This window comes from Oncorhynchus mykiss, chromosome 18, assembly GCF_013265735.2.
Source record: "Oncorhynchus mykiss isolate Arlee chromosome 18, USDA_OmykA_1.1, whole genome shotgun sequence".
NCBI classification, from domain to species: Eukaryota; Metazoa; Chordata; class Actinopteri; order Salmoniformes; family Salmonidae; genus Oncorhynchus; species Oncorhynchus mykiss.
Window position 1 is genome coordinate 48549642 of NC_048582.1, and position 24548 is coordinate 48574189.

General features: G+C 45.1%; 1 protein-coding gene across 8 annotated transcripts in view; it reads right to left on the minus strand.

The window, feature by feature from the left end:
* Window positions 1-24548, minus strand: part of LOC110496838 (receptor-type tyrosine-protein phosphatase U) — a 269433-nt gene that overhangs the window by 157727 nt on the left and 87158 nt on the right. For all 8 annotated transcript variants that reach the window (XM_036952973.1, XM_036952976.1, XM_036952974.1 and 5 more), the window contains exon 2: window positions 3737-3865. In XM_036952973.1, the coding sequence (XP_036808868.1) occupies window positions 3737-3865 (129 nt within the window). The remainder of the gene's footprint in view (window positions 1-3736; window positions 3866-24548) is intronic.

The window sequence follows — 24548 nt, forward strand, 5'->3', positions numbered from 1 at the left end:
CATTTCAGGCTTCAAACATAAAGATATAAAACTGTATTTGTTTGTGAAGAATCAACAACAAGTGGGACACAATCATGAAGTGGAACGACATTTATTGGATATTTCAAACTTTTTTAACAAATCAAAAACGGAAAAATTGGGCGTGCAAAATTATTCAGCCCCCTTAAGTTAATACTTTGTAGCGCCACCTTTTGCTGCGATTACAGCTGTAAGTCGCTTGGGGTATGTCTCTATCAGTTTTGCACATCGAGAGACTGACATTTTTTCCCATTCCTCCTTGCAAAACAGCTCGAGCTCAGTGAGGTTGGATGGAGAGCATTTGTGAACAGCAATTTTCAGTTCTTTCCACAGATTCTCGATTGGATTCAGGTCTGGACTTTGACTTTGCCATTCTAACACCTGGATTAGTTTATTTTTGAACCATTCCATTGTAGATTTTGTATATGTTTTGGATCATTGTCTTGTTGGAAGACAAATCTCTGTCCCAGTCTCAGGTCTTTTGCAGACTCCATCAGGTTTTCTTCCAGAATGGTCCTGTATTTGGCTCCATCCATCTTCCCATCAATTTTAACCATCTTCCCTGTCCCTGCTGAAGAAAAGCAGGCCCAAACCATGATGCTGCCACCACCATGTTTGACAGTGGGGATGGTGTGTTCAGGGTGATGAGCTGTGTTGCTTTTACGCCAAACATAACGTTTTGCATTGTTGCCAAAAAGTTCAATTTTGGTTTCATCTGACCAGAGCACCTTCTTCCACATGTTTGGTGTGTCTCCCAGGTGGCTTGTGGCAAACTTTAAACAACACTTTTTATGGATATCTTTAAGAAATGGCTTTCTTCTTGCCACTCTTCCATAAAGACCAGATTTGTGCAATATACGACTGATTGTTGTCCTATGGACAGAGTCTCCCACCTCAGCTGTAGATCTCTGCAGTTCATCCAGAGTGATCATGGGCCTCTTGGCTGCATCTCTGATCCGTCTTCTCCTTGTATGAGCTGAAAGTTTAGAGGGACGGCCAGGTCTTGGTAGATTTGCAGTGGTCTGATACTCCTTCCATTTCAATATTATTGCTTGCACAGTGCTCCTTGGGATGTTCAAAGCTTGGGAAATCTTTTTGTATCCAAATCCGGCTTTAAACTTCTTCACAACAGTATCTCGGACCTGCCTGGTGTGTTCCTTGTTCTTCATGATGCTCTCTGCGCTTTTAACGGACCTCTGAGACTATCACAGTGCATGTGCATTTAAACGGAGACTTGATTACACACAGGTGGATTGTATTTATCTTCATTAGTCATTTAGGTCAACATTGGATCATTCAGAGATCCTCACTGAACTTCTGGAGAGAGTTTGCTGCACTGAAAGTAAAGGGGCTGAATAATTTTGCACGCCCAATTTTTCAGTTTTTGATTTGTTAAAAAAGTTTGAAATATCCAATAAATGTTGTTCCACTTCATGATTGTGTCCCACTTGTTGTTGATTCTTCACAAAAAAATAGAGTTTTATATCTTTATGTTTGAAGCCTGAAATGTGGCAAAAGGTCGCAAAGTTCAAGGGGGCCGAATATTTTCGCAAGACACTGTATATAGCAGGGAGCTTGCAGTTCCTACAACTTACACACGATGTCGCCAAAAACGTCATTTTCATTGACAAAAATCCTTTGTGTAATGACAAATAGATCCTTCATTTCGTCCAGCATACAGCAATCGATTTTGGAAGAGAGACAAAGGACATCGTTTTCTTGAGTAGCTGCTATTGAATACAGATCGCCCAGTGATCAATTTGATCGCTTATTAACGTTTACAAATACCTAAAGTTGGGTTACAAAAGTAGGTTGAAGTGTTTTGTCAAAGAATATAGGCAACTTATATAATTTTAAAAAATGACGTTGCGTTGTGGAAGGGAGCTTTTTTCCTGAACCAGACAGGCTATACAAATGGATATTTTGGGCATACATGGATGGATTTAATCGGGAAAAAGACCCAATTGTGATGTTTATGGAACATATAGGAGTGCCAACAAATAATATCATCAAAGGTAATGAATGTTTTATATTTTATTTCTGCGTTTTGTGTAGCGCCGGCTACGCTAATTCTTTTGTTTACGTCCCCTTCAGGTATATTGGGGTGTTGCATGCTATCAGATAATAGCTTCTCATGCTTTCGCCGAAAAGCATTTTAAAAATCTGACTTGTTGGCTAGATTCACAACGAGTGCAGCTTTAATTCAATACCCTGCATGTGTGTTTTAATGAACGTTTGAGTTTTAACGAGTACATTTAGCATTTAGCGTAGCGCATTTGCATTTCCAGGTGTCTAGATGAGACATCTGCGTCTCAGGTAGGAGCAAGAAGTTAAATAAAGGTTAAATAAAAATAGAATGATATTATGCTCCAAAATGTATATCCACAAGTGTAAATGTTGCTGTTGGTTCACAGTTAGCTTACAATGATAGTGAATTTATATATGATTTTGAATAGCCTAGTAATTGGGCATTTTTTGTATTTTCATAATTAATAGGCTGACACATTACCTTTCCTTTATTCAGTTATTGAGCACGCAGACAGACTGACAACAGTTTAGTGAAATATGTTTTGTTGCGAATACATGTTACTATGGATTTTCCCAAACAGATTTCACTTGGTTTCCCAAATGAAGCTCTGGGTAGGTGGAGGAACAAGGTTGGCGAGCCCATGCCATACAGTTTTTGCGGAATTCCACCTGTTGAGCAGTTCCTCAAGCAGTGCTTGGTGCATGAAGTGAAATAAGTGTTCTTATATTTATTTCAGTAGCTGCTCATATTAAGCACAGCTCTGCTGTAAAACCGAAGTAGCCTATCTAGCATTATTGAAAAAAGGACCCTCAGGAAAGCGAGCAGCTTCCATTCGCTATTCGAGTATATGATGACATGTCCTTTTTCCTCTACCCCTGTTCCTGCCCATTTGATAATGGGCCATTCTAAAACGAATTTGATATATTAGTAAAGACAAGATTAAATTGAGAATAGTCTGATGGGTGAAAATATGATCACTTGATGAGAGAACAGCTGTGCAGCCTGAGGCAAGGAACAGAGCACCATCTTAGCCAACAGTTGCACCATGCAGCCCATATTTTGATTTCTAAGACATTCTAATGTTTTGTATTGTTCACAACTAAAGCTGCCAAATAACTCTAAATCTAGCTTATAGGGCCTGTTTCAAATGATCACTTTTACGCTCAACATTGCCACTTTACATGCGCACTTAATCAGTCTTTACTTTAGACCTGACTTTCAATGGTGAGAAGGTGTTGCTCCTTTTCCTGTGATGACTAAAATAAATAATGGATTTATTGTGATGGTGTATATCACATTGATTTATTAGACTTTTAAAAGCAGATGTTCCAAAGGTACACATCAGCAGCTTGTATGCGGCTTGTATACGTGGCCTGGAGATGCTAAAGTTGTTCATGTTAATTAATGGTCAATTACCATGAGACCGGCAGTCTTTTGCATGACAATAACCAGCTGACAAAATGTCATGACCGCCACAGCCTTAGGCCCAAACAACATAGTCCAACTGTCCCAATAATCCACAACAAAGAGTATGGCTGTGGCACTGTGAAGTGTGCATTTGGACAAGGGGATAGAGTTTCTGGGATCCTTTGCTAAAACATACATCAGAAATTAAATTAATTGAATCAGAAATATAAGAAGATGAAGACCTAAGGTTATAAACCACATTGGAACAGCGTTGAGATTTACCTCGCAGCAGGTCTGGGGAGGTGTGTGGCCAGTTGTATGTCCTCATCAGCTGCCAGTCAAAGTCGTCCTCCTGTCCCTGCTTGTACTCACACAACCCAGGGTCGGAGTCCTCGTCAAAGGTACAGCCAGCTGTAGGGGAAAGAAAGAGAGGGGAAGTGGTGATTAGAAGGCATCAATAGTGAAGAAATAATTTACCATTGCGTTCAACCAATTTAAAACTCAAACAGTCTTTGTGGGTCAAAGTCTATTGCCCTGCTATTCAACCTAGAAGAATATACACTATATATACAAAAGTATGTGGACACCCCTTCAAATTTGTGCATTCGACTATTTCAGCCCCACCCGTTGCTGATAGGTGTATAAAATCGAGCACACAGCCATTCAATCTCCATAGACAAACATTGGCATTACTGAAGAGCTGCCCCGGTCAACTGTAAGTGCTGTTATAGTGAAGTGGAAACAACAGCTGAGCTGCAAAGTGGTAGGCCATAAAAGATCCCAGAACGGGACCGTTGAGTGCTGAAATGCGTAGGGCATACAAATCCTTGGTTGCAACACTCACTCCCAAGTTCCAAACTGCCTCTGGAAGCAACGTTAGAACAAGAACTGTTAGTCGGGAGCTTCATTAAATGGATTACCATGGCAGAGCAGCTGCAAACAAGCCTAAGATCACCATGCGCAATGCCAAGCATCGGCTGGAGTTGACTCTGGAGCAGTGGAAACGCGTTCTCTGGAGTGATGAATCACGCTTCACCATCAGGCAGTCTGAAGGACTAATCTGGCTACCTGCCCCAATGCCTAGTGCCAACTGTAAATTTTGGTGGAGAAGGAATAATGGTCTGGGACTGGTTTTCATGGTTAGGGATAGGCTCTAGTTCCAGTATAGGGAATTCTTAACGCCACAGCATACAATGAGATTCTAGATGACTCTGTGCTTCCAACTTTGTAGCAACAGTTTGGGGATGACAAGGCCCCTGTGCACAAAGTGAGGTCCAAACAGAAATGGTTTGTTGAGATCGGTGTGGAAGAACTTGGCTGGCCTGCACAGAGCCCTGACCTCAACCCCATCGAACATCTTTGGGAGGAATTGGAACGCCGACTGCGAGCCAGGTCTAATCACCCAACATCAGTAATGCTCTTGTGGCTGAATGGAAGCAAGTCCCCACAGCAATGTTCCAACATCTAGCAGAAAGCCTTCCCAGAAGAGTGAAGGCTGTTATAGCAGCAAAGGGGGGACCAACTCCATATGAATGCCCATGATAATGGAATGAGATGTTCGTCAAGCAGGTGTCCACATACTTTTGGTCATGCAGTGTACATACAGTAAATAACTGAAAAAATTAATATTTCTGAGTTTGTTTTTGTTCGGGTACCACTTTTTTGAGGGGATCAATGAAATGACAAAGAAAATCCATACCTCGTAGCTTTACTGTTTTCTTTGGGAAGTGTAAGCGAAAATTGTTCTCAAAGACACAATGAATAATGAGCTCTATTAGAGGGACAACAGCAGCACTGCCACTATGGGCACTCACATGACATCACAGGCAGACTATTAAATGCCTACATCAAAAAACTGTAGATTTCGACAAGCTAAAAGCCATATTTTCTGTTCAAATAACATGTAATAGTGGTAGTCTAGGTGGTATTGCAGCATGGCGACAGGGCCTGGCTGAGTGTAGGAGCCCCATGACCATGTCTGGCTGAGTGTACCTCTTTTGTCCTCCTGTTCATTTTCCCCTGGGGAATCAATGGGATGCATCCCAAATGTCACCCTATATAGTGCACTACTTTTGACCAGGGCTCATAGGGAATAGGGTGCCATTTGGGAAAGAGCTATGGTCATTTGGCCCCATTAGCCCTGTGGTGTGAAAATAGCAGACCGGCTACAGGTCACTGAAATAGGGCTGAGATGACAGGCGGTGGCGGTGGTGCCAGAGGAGGGAGGTCGTGGCACCATCACAGCTGATGGGGATGGCGGGGAGGGTGCGTGTGTGCATGGGGGGGGGCTCTCAGCCAGACAGTGAGTGAAGGTGACCTTCACCACCCTGTCAAGCTCATCATCCCAATTCATAGTACCCTCTCTCAGCTCTAATCATATCAACCACAGGCTTTAAAGCCAGCAGCTACATAATAACCGAGAACACAATGGTCCTACATGAAACACAATCACTAAATGCTGCATATCTACTATGCCCAAATAATGGACAATACATTACATGACATATTGTGCATAGCAGTGGTGGTCAGTGCCATTTGAGATGAGGAAACTTTTTGGCCTTCTATTACAGCATATTGGATGACTGTCATTCATATTCCATTTACCCAGTTCAATGTAACAGCGGTTTAGGCTACTACATGATACTCTAATTATCCAAGCGATACATCTACAAACAACCTACATCATTGTCACAATATTAGCTAAAGTTATGTCATTAACCACTCCCTCTTCCAATTAGGGCTAGTTGGAAAAGCTGTTCAAAAGAGGACATTGTATTCCTTTTTTTTTTTTTTTGTGTACTCCCTGACGAAGGCCATGCAGCTGAAACATGTCGGTTTAAAAAAAACGTTGTTTCTATTGAACATGCCATACTAATAAAGGCATTTTAATTAATTATATAAAGAGTGCCTTGGTCCTCCTTTCTTTTTGATGACCAATTTACCCCTTTTACCAAAGAGCACCTATCTACCAAAATGTACTATTGTGTACCTTAGTAGCACTTCCCTTCCTCCTCTTTCTACGAGGTTCCAGTGGAAGTCATAGCCAGCTAGCTATCATAGGATCATTTTGTTTGAGCTGGGTGTTTCAGTAGGCTAAACTATCTAGCTGCATTTGCTAGCTAAGTAACGTTAAGTGAAACTGAAGGTGAAAAAAAGTGAGAGAAAAAATAACACTCTCTCTCTCTCTCTATTTCTCTCTTGCTTCTCCTTCATTTTCGAAGATATTAATTTATTAAACAACTGTTAAACTATTGTTTTTCTCTCTCTTTGAGTCAACTACTCACCACATTTTATACTCTGCAGTGCTAGCTAGCTGTAGCTTATGCTTTCAGTACTAAATTAATTATCTGATCCTTTGATTGGGTGGACATGTAAGTTCATGTTGCAAGAGCTCTGATGGGCTGGAGGACCTCCTCTGGTAGTTGTCATAATTACTGTGTAAGTCTATGGAAGGGGGTTGGAACGATGAGCCTCCTAGAATTTGTATTGAAGTCAATGTACCCAGAGGAGGAAGGAAGCTAGCTGTCCCCGGCTACACCATTGTGCTGCCATCGTGCTAACTGATCATATTAGGCCTTGGCAGGAGCAGAACACTGAACAGGACTCGTGTTAAAGAGCCACTCTGAATCTATGCCAGACCCTGCTTAAAAGGCATCCCGCCTAGCTGGCCGAAACACACGTACACACACACCAGTCGCCCTTGTTCTCCTTTGTGTTCTGTTTGGGAAACCCGTCTGTTTCGTTTTTTAATTTGAACTAAGTTTTATCCTGTTTGAAACAGTAGCCTGGCAGAAAGCATTCCCTTTGCAATAAACAACCAAGACAGTTTCTCTTTCTCCTCTGGTCTTTAAGGGAGACGCGTCTGCTAATTTGGGGACTACTTTCCCCCTTTTCTTCCAACTGACTAACACATATCCCCCCCAATCTCCTCCCTGTCCCTGCCCTCATCCCCTTTTCCCCTAGTCCCCTCCTCCCTGTATCCGCCAGTGAGCTGTGTGTTTCCGGGTGTGTAAGCAGCTTAATTGCTGGTTGTTGTGCTAGCCATCCGCTGCTCAGGCTGTGGAGAGGAAAAGTAGAGGAGGAGGAGGAGGAGAGGGAAGGCATTACCCATGGCTTAGCCTTATAAAAAGTATCTCCTCCATGGAGGACGCCTTGCTTGGTTTCAGGAAGTGAATGTCACCATCATCAGATACGTTCCACTGAATTCCCTCATTAACTCTTCCTTCCTATGCTCCTCTGCTACACACACACACACAATGTGCCCAAATGAGCTTTTCATGCAACGTAAAGCCTAGCCCATGCAATTAGAACAGTCATTTGTGCATTTGTATGTATCTAAGGTGTGTGTGTGTCTGAGCCGAGTAATCCAATTAAATATTCACATGAACAAAATTATGACAAACTTCTGTAATTTTTGCTAAAATTAACAGTGGAAAGGATTGTAAGAATAAATTATGAATGTGTGTTTACTAATAACAGAAAACAGACCAGATGTAACGGATGTCATCTGGAGATAGAGAGGAGGACCAAAGCGCAGCGTGGTAAGTGGTAAGTAACTGAACACTGAAATACAAAACAATAAAGTGAACGAACGAAAACCAAAACAGTGTGGTGTGTACCAAACACTCACACGGAAAACAGGCTACCTAAATATGGTTCTGGCGCGGTGGAGGCTCTGGCGCGGGACGTGGACCCCACTTCACCACAGTTTTTGTCCGCCTCCTCAAACCCCCCCCCCCCCCCCCCCCGACCTCCGACTGGGGACCCTAGCCATGGGTCCCGGATGGACGGGAGACTCCGGCAGCACCGGACAGGCGGGAGACTCCGGCAGCGCCGGAGTGAAGGACGGCTCTGGCAGCTCCTGGCTGGCTGACGGCTCTGGAAGCTCCTGGCTGGCTGACGGCTCTGGCAGCTCCTGGCTGATTGACGGCTCTGGCAGCTCCTGGCTGGCTGACGGCTCCGGAAGCTCCCGGCTGGCTGACGGCTCTGGCAGCTCCTGGCTGATTGACGGCTCTGGCAGCTCCTGGCTGGCTGACGGCTCCGGAAGCTCCCGGCTGGCTGACGGCTCCGGCGGCTCCCGGCTGGCCTACGGCTCCGGCGGCTCCCGGCTGGTTGACGGCTCTGGAGCTATTGAGCACTGTGCCTGCCCAACCTTACCTGGTTGAATGCTCCCTGTAGCCAGGCCAGTGCGGCGAGGTGGAATAGCCCGCACTGGGCTGTGCTGGCGAACCGGGGACACCATGCGTAAGGCTGGTGCCATGTACGCCGGCCCGAGGAGAAGCACTGGAGACCAGATGCGTAGAGCCGGCTTCATGGCACCTGGCTCGATGCCCACTCTAGCCCGGCCGATACGAGGAGCTGGAATGTACCGCACCGGGCTATGCACACGCACCGGGGACACAGTGCGCTCCACCGCATAACACGGTGCCTGCCCGGTCCCTCTCGCTCTCCGGTAAGCACAGGGAGTTGGCTCAGGTCTCCTACCTGACTTTGCCACACTCCCCGTGTGCCCCCTCCCAATAAATTTTTGGGACTGCCTCTTGGGCTTCCAGCCGCGCTGCCGTGCTGCCTCCTCATACCGGCGCCTCTCCGCTTTCGCTGCCTCCAGCTCTGCTTTAGGGCTGCGATATTCCCCTGCTTGTGCCCAGGGTCCCTTGCCGTCCAAAATCTCCTCTCAAGTCCAGGAGTCTTGTGTTTTCGGCCGCTGCTGCTGCTGCCCGTTACCACGCTGCTTGGTCCTCTTGTGATGCGTGTTTCTGTAACGGATGTTGTCTGGAGATAGAGAGGAGGACCAAAGCACAGCGTGGTAAGTGTTCATGATGTAATATTTAATGAAACGAACTGAACTGAACACTGAAATACAAAACAATAAAGTGAACGAACGAAAACCGAAACCAAACATTCACACGGAAAACAGGCTACCTAAATATGGTTCTCAATCAGGGACAACGATAGACAGCTGCCTCTGATTGAGAAGCATATCAGGCCAGACACAGAAATATAAAATATAGAAAAACTAACATAGACTGCCCACCCCAACTCACGCCCTGACCATACTAAATAAAGACAAAACAAAGGAAATAAAGGTGACGTGACACCAGAAGCAGCTGTCACACCCTGATCTGTTTCACCTGTCTTGTGATTGTTTGCATCCCCCACCAGGTGTCTCCCATTACCTTATGTTTATTTATACCTGCGTTTTAAGTTTGTTGCCAGTTCGTCTTGTCCCATCAAGTCCTACCAGCGTGTTCCTGTACTCTAGTTTTTGCTTTTTCTAGTCTTCCCAGTTCTGACTTTTCTGCATGTCCTGACCCTGATCCTCACTGCCGTCCTGTACCTGCCTGACTCTGATTTGGATTCTGACTCTTTGCCTTCCTTGACTTAACGATTGCCTGCCCCTTGTATTGTAATAAACTCTGAGACTCGTACTATCCGCCTCCTGTGTCTGCATCTGGGTCTTAGCCTGAGCCGTGATAGCAGAGCACTTTCTGACGTTTAAACTGTCCAGAGACAACAGCAACCAAAGTGCCATTCTCTCCCCATGTGGCAGCCATTAGTCTTTAGCTAATTGAACAGATAGCACACGGCCACACACTCACACACACATACACACACACAGATCAGGTTGTAAACATACAGATTGAAAACATTGAATCACACACCGATGGGGCTACCTTTCACATGGCTGGAAAGGGCCCAAAATACCTTCATTAAGCCCCTAGCTGTCGCTGCTGACATGTCTTAGAGGTAGTAGAGAGAGAGAGAGAGAGAGAGAGAGAGAGAGAGAGAGAGAGAGAGAGAGAGAGAGAGAGAGAGAGAGAGAGAGAGAGAGAGAGAGAGAGAGAGAGAGAGAGAGAGAGAGAGAGAGAGAGAGAGAGAGAGAGAGAGAGAGAGAGAGAGAGAGAGAGAGAGAGAGAGAGAGGGGGGGGGGAGGGAGAGAGAGAGAGATGCCTCTAAGAACAGATGCCTCTGAACTTTAAAGGTATGAGAGGCAAAATGTTGAACAACATCCCCAGCTTGTAGACCCTGTAGATAAAACACTAAATCCTGAAGCTTCCTTATCTCTTCCTCTAACCCACCCCCCACCCACACACTATTTCCTGGCAACAGTTTATAATCCTGTTAAAACAAATGTGACTCTAACTACAAATGTGAATAACTAAAACACTCAATCGGGAATGATTCATCTCAAAGGACATTGGTTATTTCAACTTAATGACTGCCTCAGGATCAGAGACTGAAGGACGCACCGACCGCTGCCATCTCTGATGACACATAACTCCACGCCAACAGTGGCATATCAATTAGAATCACACGTACCATCCAATCCCTACAAAATAGATTGTTTTTACTACATAATAAAACATGAATGTATGTAATTCCAATTCCTATCTCTTTCACTGCTTTCACATTTCAGCGCCCGCCAAATTGTGTATCTACCGTAGGCTTATTGAAAAACTTAAAATAACCATCAACTGAATCAGCTCAGCCCAATATATACTGGAAAGCTTAGACAAATATAGAACTAACCAGCTGTATTAAACTGGCCACCTTCCAAACACAACTCAAAGGCAGGAGAGGAGAAGATGAGAAGACAAAGTGGAGGACAGGAGGAAGATGACAGGATGAGATGGACAGAAAGTGATATATACAGTACTAGTCAAAAGTTTGGACACACCTTCTCATTCAATGTTTGTCATATTTTAACTATTTTCTACATTATAGAATAATAGTGAAGACAACTATTAAACACATATGGAATCATGTAGTAAACAAAAAAGTGTTAAACAAATCAAAATATATTAATTCTCTGAACCAGCTTCACCTGGAATGATTTTCCAAAAGGAGTTCCCACATATCCTGAGTACTTGTTGGCTGCTTTTCATTCCCTCTGCGGTCCAACTCATCCCAAACCATCTCAATTGGGTGGAGGTCAGGTGATTGTGGAGGCCAGGTCATCTGATACTGTACTACATCACTCTCCTTCTTAGTCAAATAGCCCTTACACAGGTGTGTTGGGTCATTGTCCTGTAGAAAAACAAATGATAGTCCCACTAAGCGCAAACCAGAATGGAATGGCGTATCGCTGCAGAATGCTGTGGTAGCCATGCTGGTTAAGTGTGCCTTGAATTCTAAATAAATCACTGACAGTGTCACCAGTAAATCACCCCACACCGTCACACCTCCTCCTCTATGCTTCACGGTGGAAACTACACATGCAGAGATCATCCGTTCACCTACTTTGCGTCTCACAAAGACACAGCGGTTGGAACCACAAATCTCAAATTTGGACTCATCAGACCAAAGGACAGAGTTCCACTGGTCTAACATCCATTGCTCATGTTTCTTGCCCGAGCAAGTCTCTTCTTAATATTGGTGTCCTTAGAAGTGGTTTCTTTGGAGCAATTCTCCTCTGAACAGTTGATGTTGAGATGTGTCTGTTACTTCAAAATAAATACAATTGTATTTGTCACGTGCTGAATACAACAGGTAGACCTTACTGTGTAAGGCCCTTAACCAACAATACAATTCAATAAATAGAGTTAAGGAAATATTCACTATATAAACTAGAGTAAAAACAAAATGTTTTTTTAATGTAATAAGAAAATTACATAACTATAATGTAAATAGTTCGGGGGGCCATTTGATTAATTGCTCAGCAGTCTTATGTCTTGGGGGTAGAAGCTGTTACGGAGCCTTTTCGTCCTAGACTTGACGGTCCGGTACCGCTTGCCGTGCGATAGCAAGTCTATGACTTGGGTGACTGGTGTCTTTGACAATGTTTTTAGCCTTCCTTTGACACTGTTTAGTATATATCGGTTCCTGGATGTCAGGAAGCTTGGCCCCAGTGATGTACTGGGTCGCACCACTCAGCTCTGTAGCGCCTTATGGTCAGATGCCGTACCAGGCAGTGATGCAACCGGTCAAGGTGATCTCGATGGTGCAGCTGTAGGAATTTTTGAGGATCTGGGGACCCATACCAAATCTTTTCAGTCTCCTGATGGGGAAAAGGTGTTGTCATGTCCTCTTCACGACACTCTCGGTATGTTTGAACCACGACACACACATGGCGCCGACAGAGATGGTCGTCTCACTTCTCGTTCTTAGGAAACTATGCAGTATTTAGTTTTTTTGTATGTATCATTTCTTACATTGTTACCCCAGGAAATAAGTCTTATTACATACAGCCGGGAAGAACTATTGGATATAAGAGCAACGTCAACTTACCACCATTATGACCAGGAAAACGACTTTCCCGAAGCGGATCCTCTGTTTGGACCACCACCCAGGACAATGGATTTAATCCCAGTAGTCGATCCAAAACAACGGCCCCGCTGAAGGGGCAGACGGAGCGGTCTTCTGGTCAGGCTCCGTAGACGGGCACATTGCTCACCGCTCCCGAGTATACTACTCGCCAATGTCCAGTCTCTTGACAACAAATTCGAGCAAGGGTTGCCTTCCAACTTTCTCAGTTTCGCAGAAACATGGCCCACTCGGGATATGTTAACAGAGTCGGTACAGCCAACCCGGTTTCTTCATGCATCTCGCCGACAGAAACAAACATCTCTATGGTAAGAAGAAGGGCGGGGGTGTTGCCTTATGGTTAAAGAGTCGTGGTGTGATCATAACAACATAAAGGAACTCAAGTCCTTTTGTTCACCTGACCTAGAATTCCTTACAATCCAATGCAGACCGCATTATCTACCAAGAGAATTCTCTTCGATTATAATCACAGCCATGTATACCCCCCACAAGCAGACACCTCGACGGCCCTGAAAGAACTTCATTGGACTCTATGTAAACTGGAAACCATATATCCTGAGGCTGCATTTATTGTAGCTGGGGATTTTAACAAAGCTAATATGAAAACAAGGCTCCCTAAATGTTATCAGCATATCGAATGTGCGACCCAGGCTGGCAGCATTATGGATTATTGCTACTCTAACTTCCGCGACACATACAAAGCCCTCCCTCGCCCTCCTGTCGGCATATCTGTAAGGGATTTCCTCCTGGATCGGGGCCAATATGCGGCGTCGTAAGTGTCCATGGTTCTTTTAATACGTAAATGTACACATGAACAACTAAATACAAGAAACGTGAAAACGCAAAACAGTCCTATCTGGTGCAAACACAGAGACAGGAACAATCACCCACAAACACACAGTGAAACCCAGGCTACCTAAGTATGATTCTCAATCAGAGACAACTAATGACACCTGCCTCTGATTGAGAACCATACTAGGCCGAAACATAGAAATCCCCAAATCATAGAAAATCAAACATAGACTGCCCACCCAACTCACGCCCTGACCATACTAAATAAATACAAAACAAAGGAAATAAAGGTCAGAACGTGACAGTACCCCCCCCCCCCCCCCCCCCCCCAAAGGTGCGGACTCCGGCCGCAAAACCTTAACCTATAGGGGAGGGTCTGGGTGGGCGTCTGTCCGCGGTGGCAGCTCTGGCGCGGGACGCGGACCCCACTTCACCATTGTCTTAGTCCGCCTCATTGTCCGCCTCCGTGGCTTCCTAACCATGGCAACCCTTCTCAATGGACAGAGGGGCGGCGGCTCGGGACAGAGGGGCAGCGGCTCGGGACAGAGGGGCGGCGGCTCTGGCGCCTCTGGGCTGAGGGGCTCTGGCGCCTTTGGGCTGAGGGGCTCTAGCGCCGGAGAGACTCCTGCAGCAGTGCCGGACAGGCGGGACCACCTGCAGGGAGGAGACAGAGAGACAGCCTGGTGCGTGGAGCTGCCACAGGAAACACCAGGCTGGGGAGACCTTCAGGAGGCTTGGTGTTAGGAGGAGGCACCTGAAGGACCGGGCTGTGGGGGAGCACTGGAGCTCTGGTGCGCAACCTTGGCACCACTTCCCCAGGCTGGACAACTACTCTAGCACGGACCCTCCAGAGTGCAGGCACAGGTTGAACCGGGCTGTGGGTAAGCACTGGAGATCTATTGCTTACTACCCGCACCTCTCCCTTAGGCTCCACTCCCACATTGGCCCGGCACGAGCGGAGCGCAGGCAGAGGACGCACTGCACCCTCCCAGCGCCCCGGAGACACAGCACGCAGAACCGGCGCAGGATACCCTGGACCAAAACTGCATACCGGCGACCAGACCCGCTGAGCAGGCACCATACGCCCTGGCTCGATGCCCGCACTCGCATGACACTCTCGGGGGGCTGTCCTATAGCGCACCGGGCTATGGACACGTACTGGCGACACCGTGCGCTTAACCGCATAACACGGTGCCTGACCAGTAACGCGCTGCTTATAATAAGCACGAGGAGTATGTCCTCCGTTCAGTATGTCCTCCCATGTCCAGGAGTCCTGTGATGCTGGCCGCTGTTGTTGCTGCTGCTGCTGCTGTCGTCGCTGTCTTTTACCACGCTGCTTGGTCCTTGGTTGGTGGGTGATTCTGTAAGGGATTTCCTCCTCTTCTTCCGAAGAGGAGAGGCGAAAAGGATCGGAGGACCAATATGCGGCGTGGTAAGTGTCCATGGTTCTTTTAATACGTAAATGTACACATGAACAACTGAATACAAGAAACGTGAAAACCCAAAACAGTCCTATCTGGTGCAAACACAGAGACAGGAACAATCACCCACAAACACACAGTGAAACCCAGGCTACCTAAGTATGATTCTCAATCAGAGACAACTAATGACACCTGCCTCTGATTGAGAACCATACTAGGCCGAAACATAGAAATCCCCAAATCATAGAAAATCAAACATAGACTGCCCACCCAACTCACGCCCTGACCATACTAAATAAATACAAAACAAAGGAAATAAAGGTCAGAACGTGACAATATCTGACCACAACTCCATTTTGTTGCTCCCAGCCTATAGACAGAAACCAAAACAGGAAATGCCCATGTTCTGGTCTGTTCAATGCTGGTCCAACCAATGGGATTCCATGCTTCAAGATTGCTTCGATCACGTGGACTGGGATATGTTCCGGAAAGCCTCAGACAATAACATTGATGTATACGCTGATTCGGTGAGCGAGTTTATTAGCAAGTGCACCGGTGATGTTGTACCCATAATGAGTATTAAAACCTTCCCCAACCAGAAACCGTGGATTGATGGCATCATAGGCTTGATTACCAACAACGACAACCTACAGGAAGGAGGTGAGAGCCCTCAGAGTGTGGTGTCCGGACAATAACCTCACACTCAACGTCAACAAAACAAAGGAGATGATCGTGGACTTCAGGAAACAGCAGAGGGAGCACCCCCCTATCCACATCAATGGGACAGTAGTGGAGAAGGTGGAAAGTTTTAAGTTCCTCGGCGTATACATCACGGACAAACTGAAATGGTTTGAAAATTGTGAATCTGAAATTGTGTGTATAAGGTAGTTGTTGTGAAATTGTTAGATTACTTGTTAGATATTACTGCACGGTCGAAACTTGAAGCACAAGCATTTCTCTACACTTGCATTAACATCTGCTAACCATGTGTAAGTGACCAATACAATTTGATTTGATTTGATGATAGTTAGTTGGTGATATAGACACCACGGAACTTGAAACTCTCGAACCGCTCCACTTCAGCCCCATTGATGTTAATGGGGCCTGTTCGGCCCTCCTTTTCCTATAATCCACGATCAGCTCCTTTGTCTTGCTCACATTAAGGGAGAGGTTGTTGTCCTGACACCACACTGCCAGACCTCTGACCTCCCTATAGGCTGTCTCATCATTGTCGGTGATCAGGCCTACCACTGCTGTGTCGTCAGCAAACTTAATGATATGTTGGAGTTGTGCTTGGCCAGGCAGTTATGCGTGAACAGGGAGTACAGGAGGTAGGAGGCACGCACCCCTGAGGGGCCCCAGTGTTGAGGATCAGCGTGGCAGGTTCCTACCCTTTATAGGAACGTTTGTGGTAATACGCACATCCTTAAAAACATAGGTGCTGGTCTAGAAAAATACTAGTATAGAACACGAAGGCCCATGCTGTTAAAGCTCCCAATTCACAGAATTATTGACAATGTTAAGATCCAAAAAGGATCTTCGTCAGGTTGACTACCCTTACCACCTGTGGGCGGCCTGTCAGGAAGTCCAGGATCCAGTTGCAGAGGGAGATGTTTAGTCCCAGGGTCCTTAGCTTAGTGATGAGCATCGTGGGCAATATGGTGTTGAACGCTGAGCTGTAGTCAATGAAGAGCATTTTCACATAGGTGTTCCTTTTGTCCAGGTGGGATAGGGAAGTGTGGCCTGTGATTGAGATTGTGTCATCCATGGATACAATGAGGGAAAATAGTAGGAAAACAGGATTTCAGTCCTTCACGGCGTAGTGTGTTACCAGTTGTTTTCTTGGTGACTATGGTCCCAGCTGCCTTGAGATCATTGACAAGATCCTCCCGTGTAGTTCTGGGCGGATTCCTCACCACTCTCATGATCATTGCAACTCCACGCGGTGAGATCTTGCATAGAGCCCCAGACCGAGGGAGATTTTCAGTTCTTTTGTGTTTCATCCATTTGCGAATAATCACACCAACTGTTATCACCTTCTCACCAAGCTGCTTGGCGATGGTCTTGTAGCCCATTCCAGCCTTGTGTAGGTCTACAATCCTGTCCCTGACATCCTTGGAGAACTCTTTGGTCTTGGCCATGGTGGAGAGTTAGGAATCTGATTGATTGATTGCTTCTGTGAACAGGTGTCTTTTATACAGGTAACAAACTGAGATTAGGACCATTCCCTTTAAAAGTGTGCTCCTAATCTCAGCTCGTTACCTGTATAAAAGACACCTGGGAGCCAGAAATCTTTCTGATTGAGAGGGGGTCAAATACTTATTTCCCTCATTAAAATGCAAATCAATTTCTAAAAATGTTGACATGCGTTTTTATGGATTTTTTAATTGTTATTCTGTCTCTCACTATTCAAATAAACCTACCATTAAAATTATATACTGATCATTTCTTTGTCAGTGGGCAAACGTGCAAAATCAGCAGGGGATCAAATACTTTTTTCCCTCACTGTATGTTCGGGCGGTATGCGAATTGAAGTGTGTCTTGTGTTTCCGACATGATGATGTTGATATGAGACATGACCAGCCTTTCAAAGCACTACCGACGTGAGTTACCTTCGCTTACGTGAGCACAGGGACTATGGTGGTCTGTTTGAAATATAAACTGTAGGTATTACAGACTCGTTCCAGGGAGAGATTGAAAATGTCAGTGAAAACACTTGCCAGTTGGTCCGAGCATGCGGACAATGTCCTGGTGATCCGTCTAGCCACCTTTCTGCATGTACGGCTCACATTGGCTACGGAGAGTGTGACCACACAGTCATGCATGCTTCAGTGAGTCTGTTACTTGAACTCTGTGAAGCGTTTATTTGTGCTGCAATTTCAGAGGCTGATAACTATGTAACTCTGGGTCTTCCTTTCCTGTGGTGGTCCTCACGAGAGCCAGTTCTATCATAGAGGTGTGTCCAAACGTTTGACTGATACTGTATATATGCACCTCTGGAAAACATTAAGAGACCACTGCAAAATTATCAGTTTCTCCGGTTTTACAATTTACTACCGATCCTCCACCAAATTTCACAGTGGTTGCGAGACACTGTGGCTTGTAGGCCTCTCCAGGTCTCGCACCCACTGTGACATTTGGAGGAGGATCGGTGATGTTCTGGGGGTGCATCGAAAGGCTGGAATCGGGCAGGTTTGTCTTTGTGAAGGACGCATGAATCAAGCCACGTACAAGGTTGTCCTGGAAGAAAACTTGCTTCCTTCTGCTCTGACAATGTTCCCCACCTCTGAGGATTGTTTTTTCCAGCAGGACAATACTCCATGCCACACAGCCAGGTCAATCAAGGTGTGGATGGAGGACCACCAGATCAAGACCCTGTCGTGGCCAGCCCAATCTCCAGACCTGAACCCCATTGAAAACCTCTGGAATGTGATCAAGAGGAAGATGGATGGTCACAAGCCATCAAACAAAGCCGAGTTGCTTGAACTTTTGCACCAGGAGTGGCATAAAGTCACCCAACATCAATGTGAAAGACTGGTGGAGAGCATGCCAAGACGCATGAAAGCTGTGATTGAAAATCATGGTTATTCGACCAAATATTGATTTCTGAACTCTTCCTGAGTTAAAACATTAGTATTGTGTTCTTTAGAAATTAATATGAACTTATTTTCTTTGCATTATTTGAGGTCTGACAATTATTATTTTTTTGACCAGTTGCCATTTTCTGCAAAATAATGCTCTAAATTACAATATTTTTATTTGGAATAAGGAAGAAATGTTGTCAATAGTTTATAGAATAAAACAAAAATGTTAATTTTACCCAAACACATACAGTACCTATAAATAGTAAAACCAGAGTAACTGATAATTTTGCAGTGTTCTCGTAATTTTCTCCAGAGCTGTAACTACAGTGCATTCGGAAAGTATTCAGACCCCTTGAATTTTTTCACATTTTGTTACATTTCAGCCTTATTTTAAAATTGATTACTCCCCCCCCCCCCCCCCCCCCCCCCCACCCTCATCAATTTACACACAATACCCCAGAATGAAAAAGCAAAAAAAATATCTCTCCAGAGATGTTCGATTGGGTTCAAGTCCGGGCTCTGGCTGGGCCACTCAAGGACATTCAGAGACTTGTCCTGAAGCCACTCCTGCATTGTCTTGGCTGTGTGCTTAGGGTCATTGTCCTGTTGGAAGGTGAACATTTGCCCCAATCTGAGCGCTCTGGAGCAGGTTTCCATCCATTTCCTCTCTGTACTTTGCTCTGTTCATCTTTCCCTCGATCCTGACTAGTCTCCATGTCCCTGCCACTGAACAACATCCCCACAGCATGATGCTGCCACCAATATGCTTCACCGTAGGGATGGTGCTAGGTTTCCTCCAGGCGTGATGCTTGGCATTCAGGACAAAGAGTTCAATTTTGGTTTCATCAGACCAGAGAATCTAGTTTCTCATGGTCTGAGAGTCTTTTAGGTGCTTTTGGCAAACTCCAAGCGGGCTGTCTTGTGCATTTTACTGAGGAGTAGCTTTGTCTGGCCAGTCTAACATTAAGGCCTGATTGGTATACTGCTGCAGAGATGATTGGTCTTCTGGAAGGCTCTCCCATCTTCACAGAGGAACTCTGGACCTCTCTCAGAGTTACCATCGGGTTCTTGGTCACCTCCCTGACCAAGGACATTCTCCCCCGATTGCTCAGTTTGGTGGTTCCAAACTCCTTTCATTTAAAAATTATGGAGGCCACTGTGTTCTTGGGGACCTTCAATGAAGCAAAAATGTTTTGGCACACTTCGCCAGATCTGTGCTTTGACACAATCCGGTCTCGGAGCTCAACGGACAATTTATTTGACCTCATGGCTTGGTTTTTGCTCTGACATGCACTGTCAACTGTGGGACCTTATATAGACAGGTGTGTGCCTTTCCAAATCATGTCCAATCAATTTAATTTACCATAAGTGGACTCCAACCAAGTTTTAAAAACATCTCAAGGATAATCAAAGGAAACAGGATGCACCTGAGCTCAATTTCGAGTCTCATAGCAAAGGGTCTGAATACTTACGTAAATAAGGTATTTCTGTTTTTTTTATTTTTAACACATTTGCAAAAAAATCTAAAAACCTGTTTTCACTTTGACATTATGGGACATAGTGGGGTAAATGATGAGGAAAACATGTATTTAATCCATTTCAGGATGAGGCTGTGATGTAACAAAATGCGAGAATATATATATACATTTATATATACTCAGCAAAAAAAGAAACATCCTCTCACTGTCAACTGCATTTTTTTTCAGCAAACTTAACATATGTAAATATTTGTATAAACATAACAAGATTCAACAACTGAGACATAAACTGAACAAGTTCCACAGACATGTGACTAACAGAAATGGAATAATGTGTCCCTGAACAAAGGGGGGTGGGGGTTAAAATCTAAAGTAGCAGTCAGTATCTGATGTGGCCACCAAGCTGCATTAAGTACTGCAGTGCATCTCCTCCTCATGGAATGCACCAGATTTGCTGTGAGATGTTACCCCACTCTTCCACCAAGGCAACTGCATGTTCCCGGACATTTCTGGGGGGAATGGCCGTAGCCCTCACCTTCGATCCAACAGGTCCCAGACGTGCTCAATGGGATTGAGATCCGGGCTCTTCGCTGGTCATGGCAGAACACTGACATTCCTGTCTTGCAGGAAATCACGCACAGAACGAGCAGTATGGCTGGTGGCATTGTCATGCTGGAGGGTCATGTCAGGATGAATCTGCAGGAAGGGTACCACATGAGGAGCTGGATGTCTTCCCTATAACGCACAGCGTTGAGATTGCCTGCAATGACACCAAGCTCAGTCTGATGATGCTGTGACACACCGCCCCAGACAATGACGGACCCTCCACCTCCAAATCGATCCCGCTCCAGAGCACAGGCCTCGGTGTAACGCGCATTCCTTCGACGATAGACGCAAATCCGACCATCTCCCCTGGTGAGAAAAGCGGGACTCGTCAGTGAAGAGCACTTTTTGACAGTCCTGTCTGGTCCAGTGATGGTGGGTTTTTGCCCATAGGTGAAGTTGTTGCCTGTGATGTCTGATGAGGACCTGCCTTAAAACAGGCCTACAAGCCCTCAGTCCAGCCTCTCTCAGCCTATTGTGGACAGTCTGAGCACTTATGTAGGGATTGTACATTCGTGAGGCAACTCGGGCAGTTGTTGTACCTGTACCTGTCCCGCAGGTGTGATGTTCGGATGTACCGATCCTGTGCAGGTGTTGTTACACATGGTCTGCCACTGCAAGGACGATCATCTGTCTGTCCTGTCTCCCTGTATCGCTGTCTTAGGCATCTAACAGCACGGACATCGCAATTTATTGCCCTGGCCACATCTGCAGTCCTCATGCCTCCTTGCAGCATGCCTAAGTTACATTCACGCAGATGAGCAGGGACCCTGCGCAGCTTTCTTTTGGTGTTTTCAGAGTCAGTAGAAACGCCTCTTTAGTGTCCTAAGTTTTCATAACTGTGACCTTAATTGCCTACCATCTGTTAGCTGTTAGTGTCTTAATGACCGTTCCACAGGTACATGTTTATTAATTGTTTATGGTTCATTGAAGCATGGGAAACAGTGTTTAAAGCCTTTACAATGAAGATCTGAGAAGTTATTTGGATTTTTACGATTTATCTTTGAAAGATAGGGTCCTGAAAAAGGGACGATTATTTTTTTGCTGAGTTTATATACAGCAAATTCAAATTCCTTTTGAAAGACCCATAAAGCCCTATCATTTATCATGATATGCCAGAGCTTTAGAGGTATAGGCTAGATCTCCATATGTATGTTCTGATTTATAGTGTATGACTTGTGACCTTTTCAAGTCGATGAAAAGTAAATGCCCTGTCTACTGTCTAAATGCCGTGTCCAGGCAATTTGGACATCACCTCTCAAAGATATCTACTGCATACATTAATCTTCATAGACTAGGTCTCCTCTCCTCCCCTCTTTCTGTCTCCTGTGTCCTCTCTATCTCCTCTCTTTCCCTCTTTCCCCATCCACTCCACTCTGTCATGGGGCTGGTATAATATAAGGGTGGTAAGATGGAGGGTGGAGGTAGTATGATGCAGAGCATAATTTATCTCTCTGACCATACTTCGCAGCACACACAGTTCCGAAGCGGAGAGTATTCTGAGATTGGCACTGCAAGGCAGAGGCTGTTGTGTGAAATTGTTTCATTAGTGCTCCACAATGGCTCCCATCCCTATTTCCTTCCCTACCCAGCAGCCCACCACACACACACATACCCCCCCCCCCCCCCCACCCCCACACACACACACACACACACACACACACACACACACTCACTCACTCACTCACTCACTCACTCACTCCGTCACTCACACACCCACGCACACAACAACCACCACTAACGTTCCCAAATGTGAAGTGGAGAGGAACTCCAATGGAGAAAGAGAGTAAAAGAGAGAAAGCGAGGGTATTAGTGTTGGGCGGTATCCAGACTTTCATATCGTCATACCGTTTCTCTACCATACCAGGGTAGACAGTATTACCGAATGTGCACAAGAGGGGCACTATAAAAAAAAAAGATCTTGATCCAAGAGGGGATTGAATGTTTCTGCTGGAAGCAATAATCTTGACATCTAGCCACATAAGCTATTCATTTAGCAAACCAAATGCGTAGCTGGAACCCTGAGCTGGACATCATTTATTTAACTCATTTTAGATTTCTTATAGTTATAAGCAGTTGGTGTCCCCCCTCCCCCCCCCCCCCAAAAAAAAAATAGTATACATTTATATTTTTTAAACAGTATTAAAATGTCAAAATAACCTGGTATACGGTATAAAAGGTATATCACCCAAGCCTAGAGAGTAGGTATTGTCTGTTGGAAATAAGAGGGAAAACGCCAGATCAATACCTTACAGGGATATGAACATTTAATGAAGACTTCTAGAGGAGGCACTTTTTGTCCTATCAGAGAAGCCGACCTGCTGTAAGAGGTTATGTCAATGCTTTCTGTTGTTGTAGGAACAATTATTCCTTTAGGGCTGACACCAAGACCCTTGCTTCACAGATACATGTTTTTCTTAGGGATGGAGAAGGGACATGTATTTGAATTTGATGAAAAATGATGTCGTTTTGTTAACCACCAGACACACCAGACGTCTTGTTCTTTTCTAGATATTTCCAGACGGTGCAGATAGATTCTTATAAATGTCTGTCATGTGATAACAATAATGTCATAACATCCACAAGGTCTCCATGACAATCTCCATCACATCTTCGAAGGGTGAGAATAAACATTCAGAACAGCTCAGACAAAAACGCACGCACGCACGCACGCACGCACGCACACACGAACACGGACACACACACACACATCTCCAAGCGTGTCTCAGTCAGTCATGTGAACAAGAACCAGAACACATATTACAACCCAATTATAATTTATATTCTGTTTATTCTTCTTGTGTACCATTTCGTTGTGCAGTGAAATCCCAGAATTTCTCATTAAGGCTCATGGCCTATGCAATGTTTGGACCCCACCACGGGTGTCATCTGCAGTGCCTGCTGCCAACAGAAACCACACACGGTCTGCTGACTTCTGAAGCAGGGACACAGGAAAATGCTGCAAGTCATTCTTCATATGCTTTTTCTTCTTGTAAAAAATGTAACTAGGGTGGAAAAACGCATGGAATAACAAGTAACCAGATGCAGGGAGCCATGCAGAGACGCGCGCACACACACACACACACACACGCACGCACGCACAGACACACGCACGCACACACACACACGCACGCACGCACGCACGCACGCACACACACACACACACACACACACACACACACACACACACACACACACACACTTGATAGAAATAATAGGCTATATACATTTGATGGAACTCCATAGAGACCGTTGCACCCCTCAGAGCTCAGCGTGACCCTGTGAAAGTCACACAGCTTTTCTTTAGGCTTTAATTACAGTTCACACCTCCTCCCTCTCAGCCTCTCTTTCTCTACTTCCTCCTCCTCCTCATCCCTCTTTCATATGGCATAAAGAGAGATGATGGCTTTGATTCATATGGCCTGTGGAACACTATCCTTTCCATCCGGTGCCATTATATCATTTACTCCCTCCATCTAAGCTGCTCCGTATCTCTCTAAAAATGTTTCTGATCCCACTCTCTATCTTTTTTGGATCAATCCCTCTCTGTATTTCAGAGCAGGCCAAAGAGGAAGCGTAGGCATGGGGAAAACATCAACCCCTCTAGTGCCATGTGATCACTGAAAAACACAATCCGTATCAATCAGATTCACCAAGACACAGATCTCTAGATGCCATTGCAGTTTCTTAATCACGTACAAGCAATGTTTGAATCTGTGTTGAAACGTATCTATAGCAGTTCAGCAATGATCAAATGCTCAAGTACATTTACAGAAATTCTGAACAAGTACCTGAGCATATCTTAGACCACCTTTTGCAAAACTTTAAATACACCCTGTTAAGTGTTTTATCACAGAATATAAGCCATTGTTTTCATCAGAAGAGAAATGCCATGTGCCATGTACAATATATGGAAATATCTAGGCAACGGGGATTTTTTTTTACATTATTG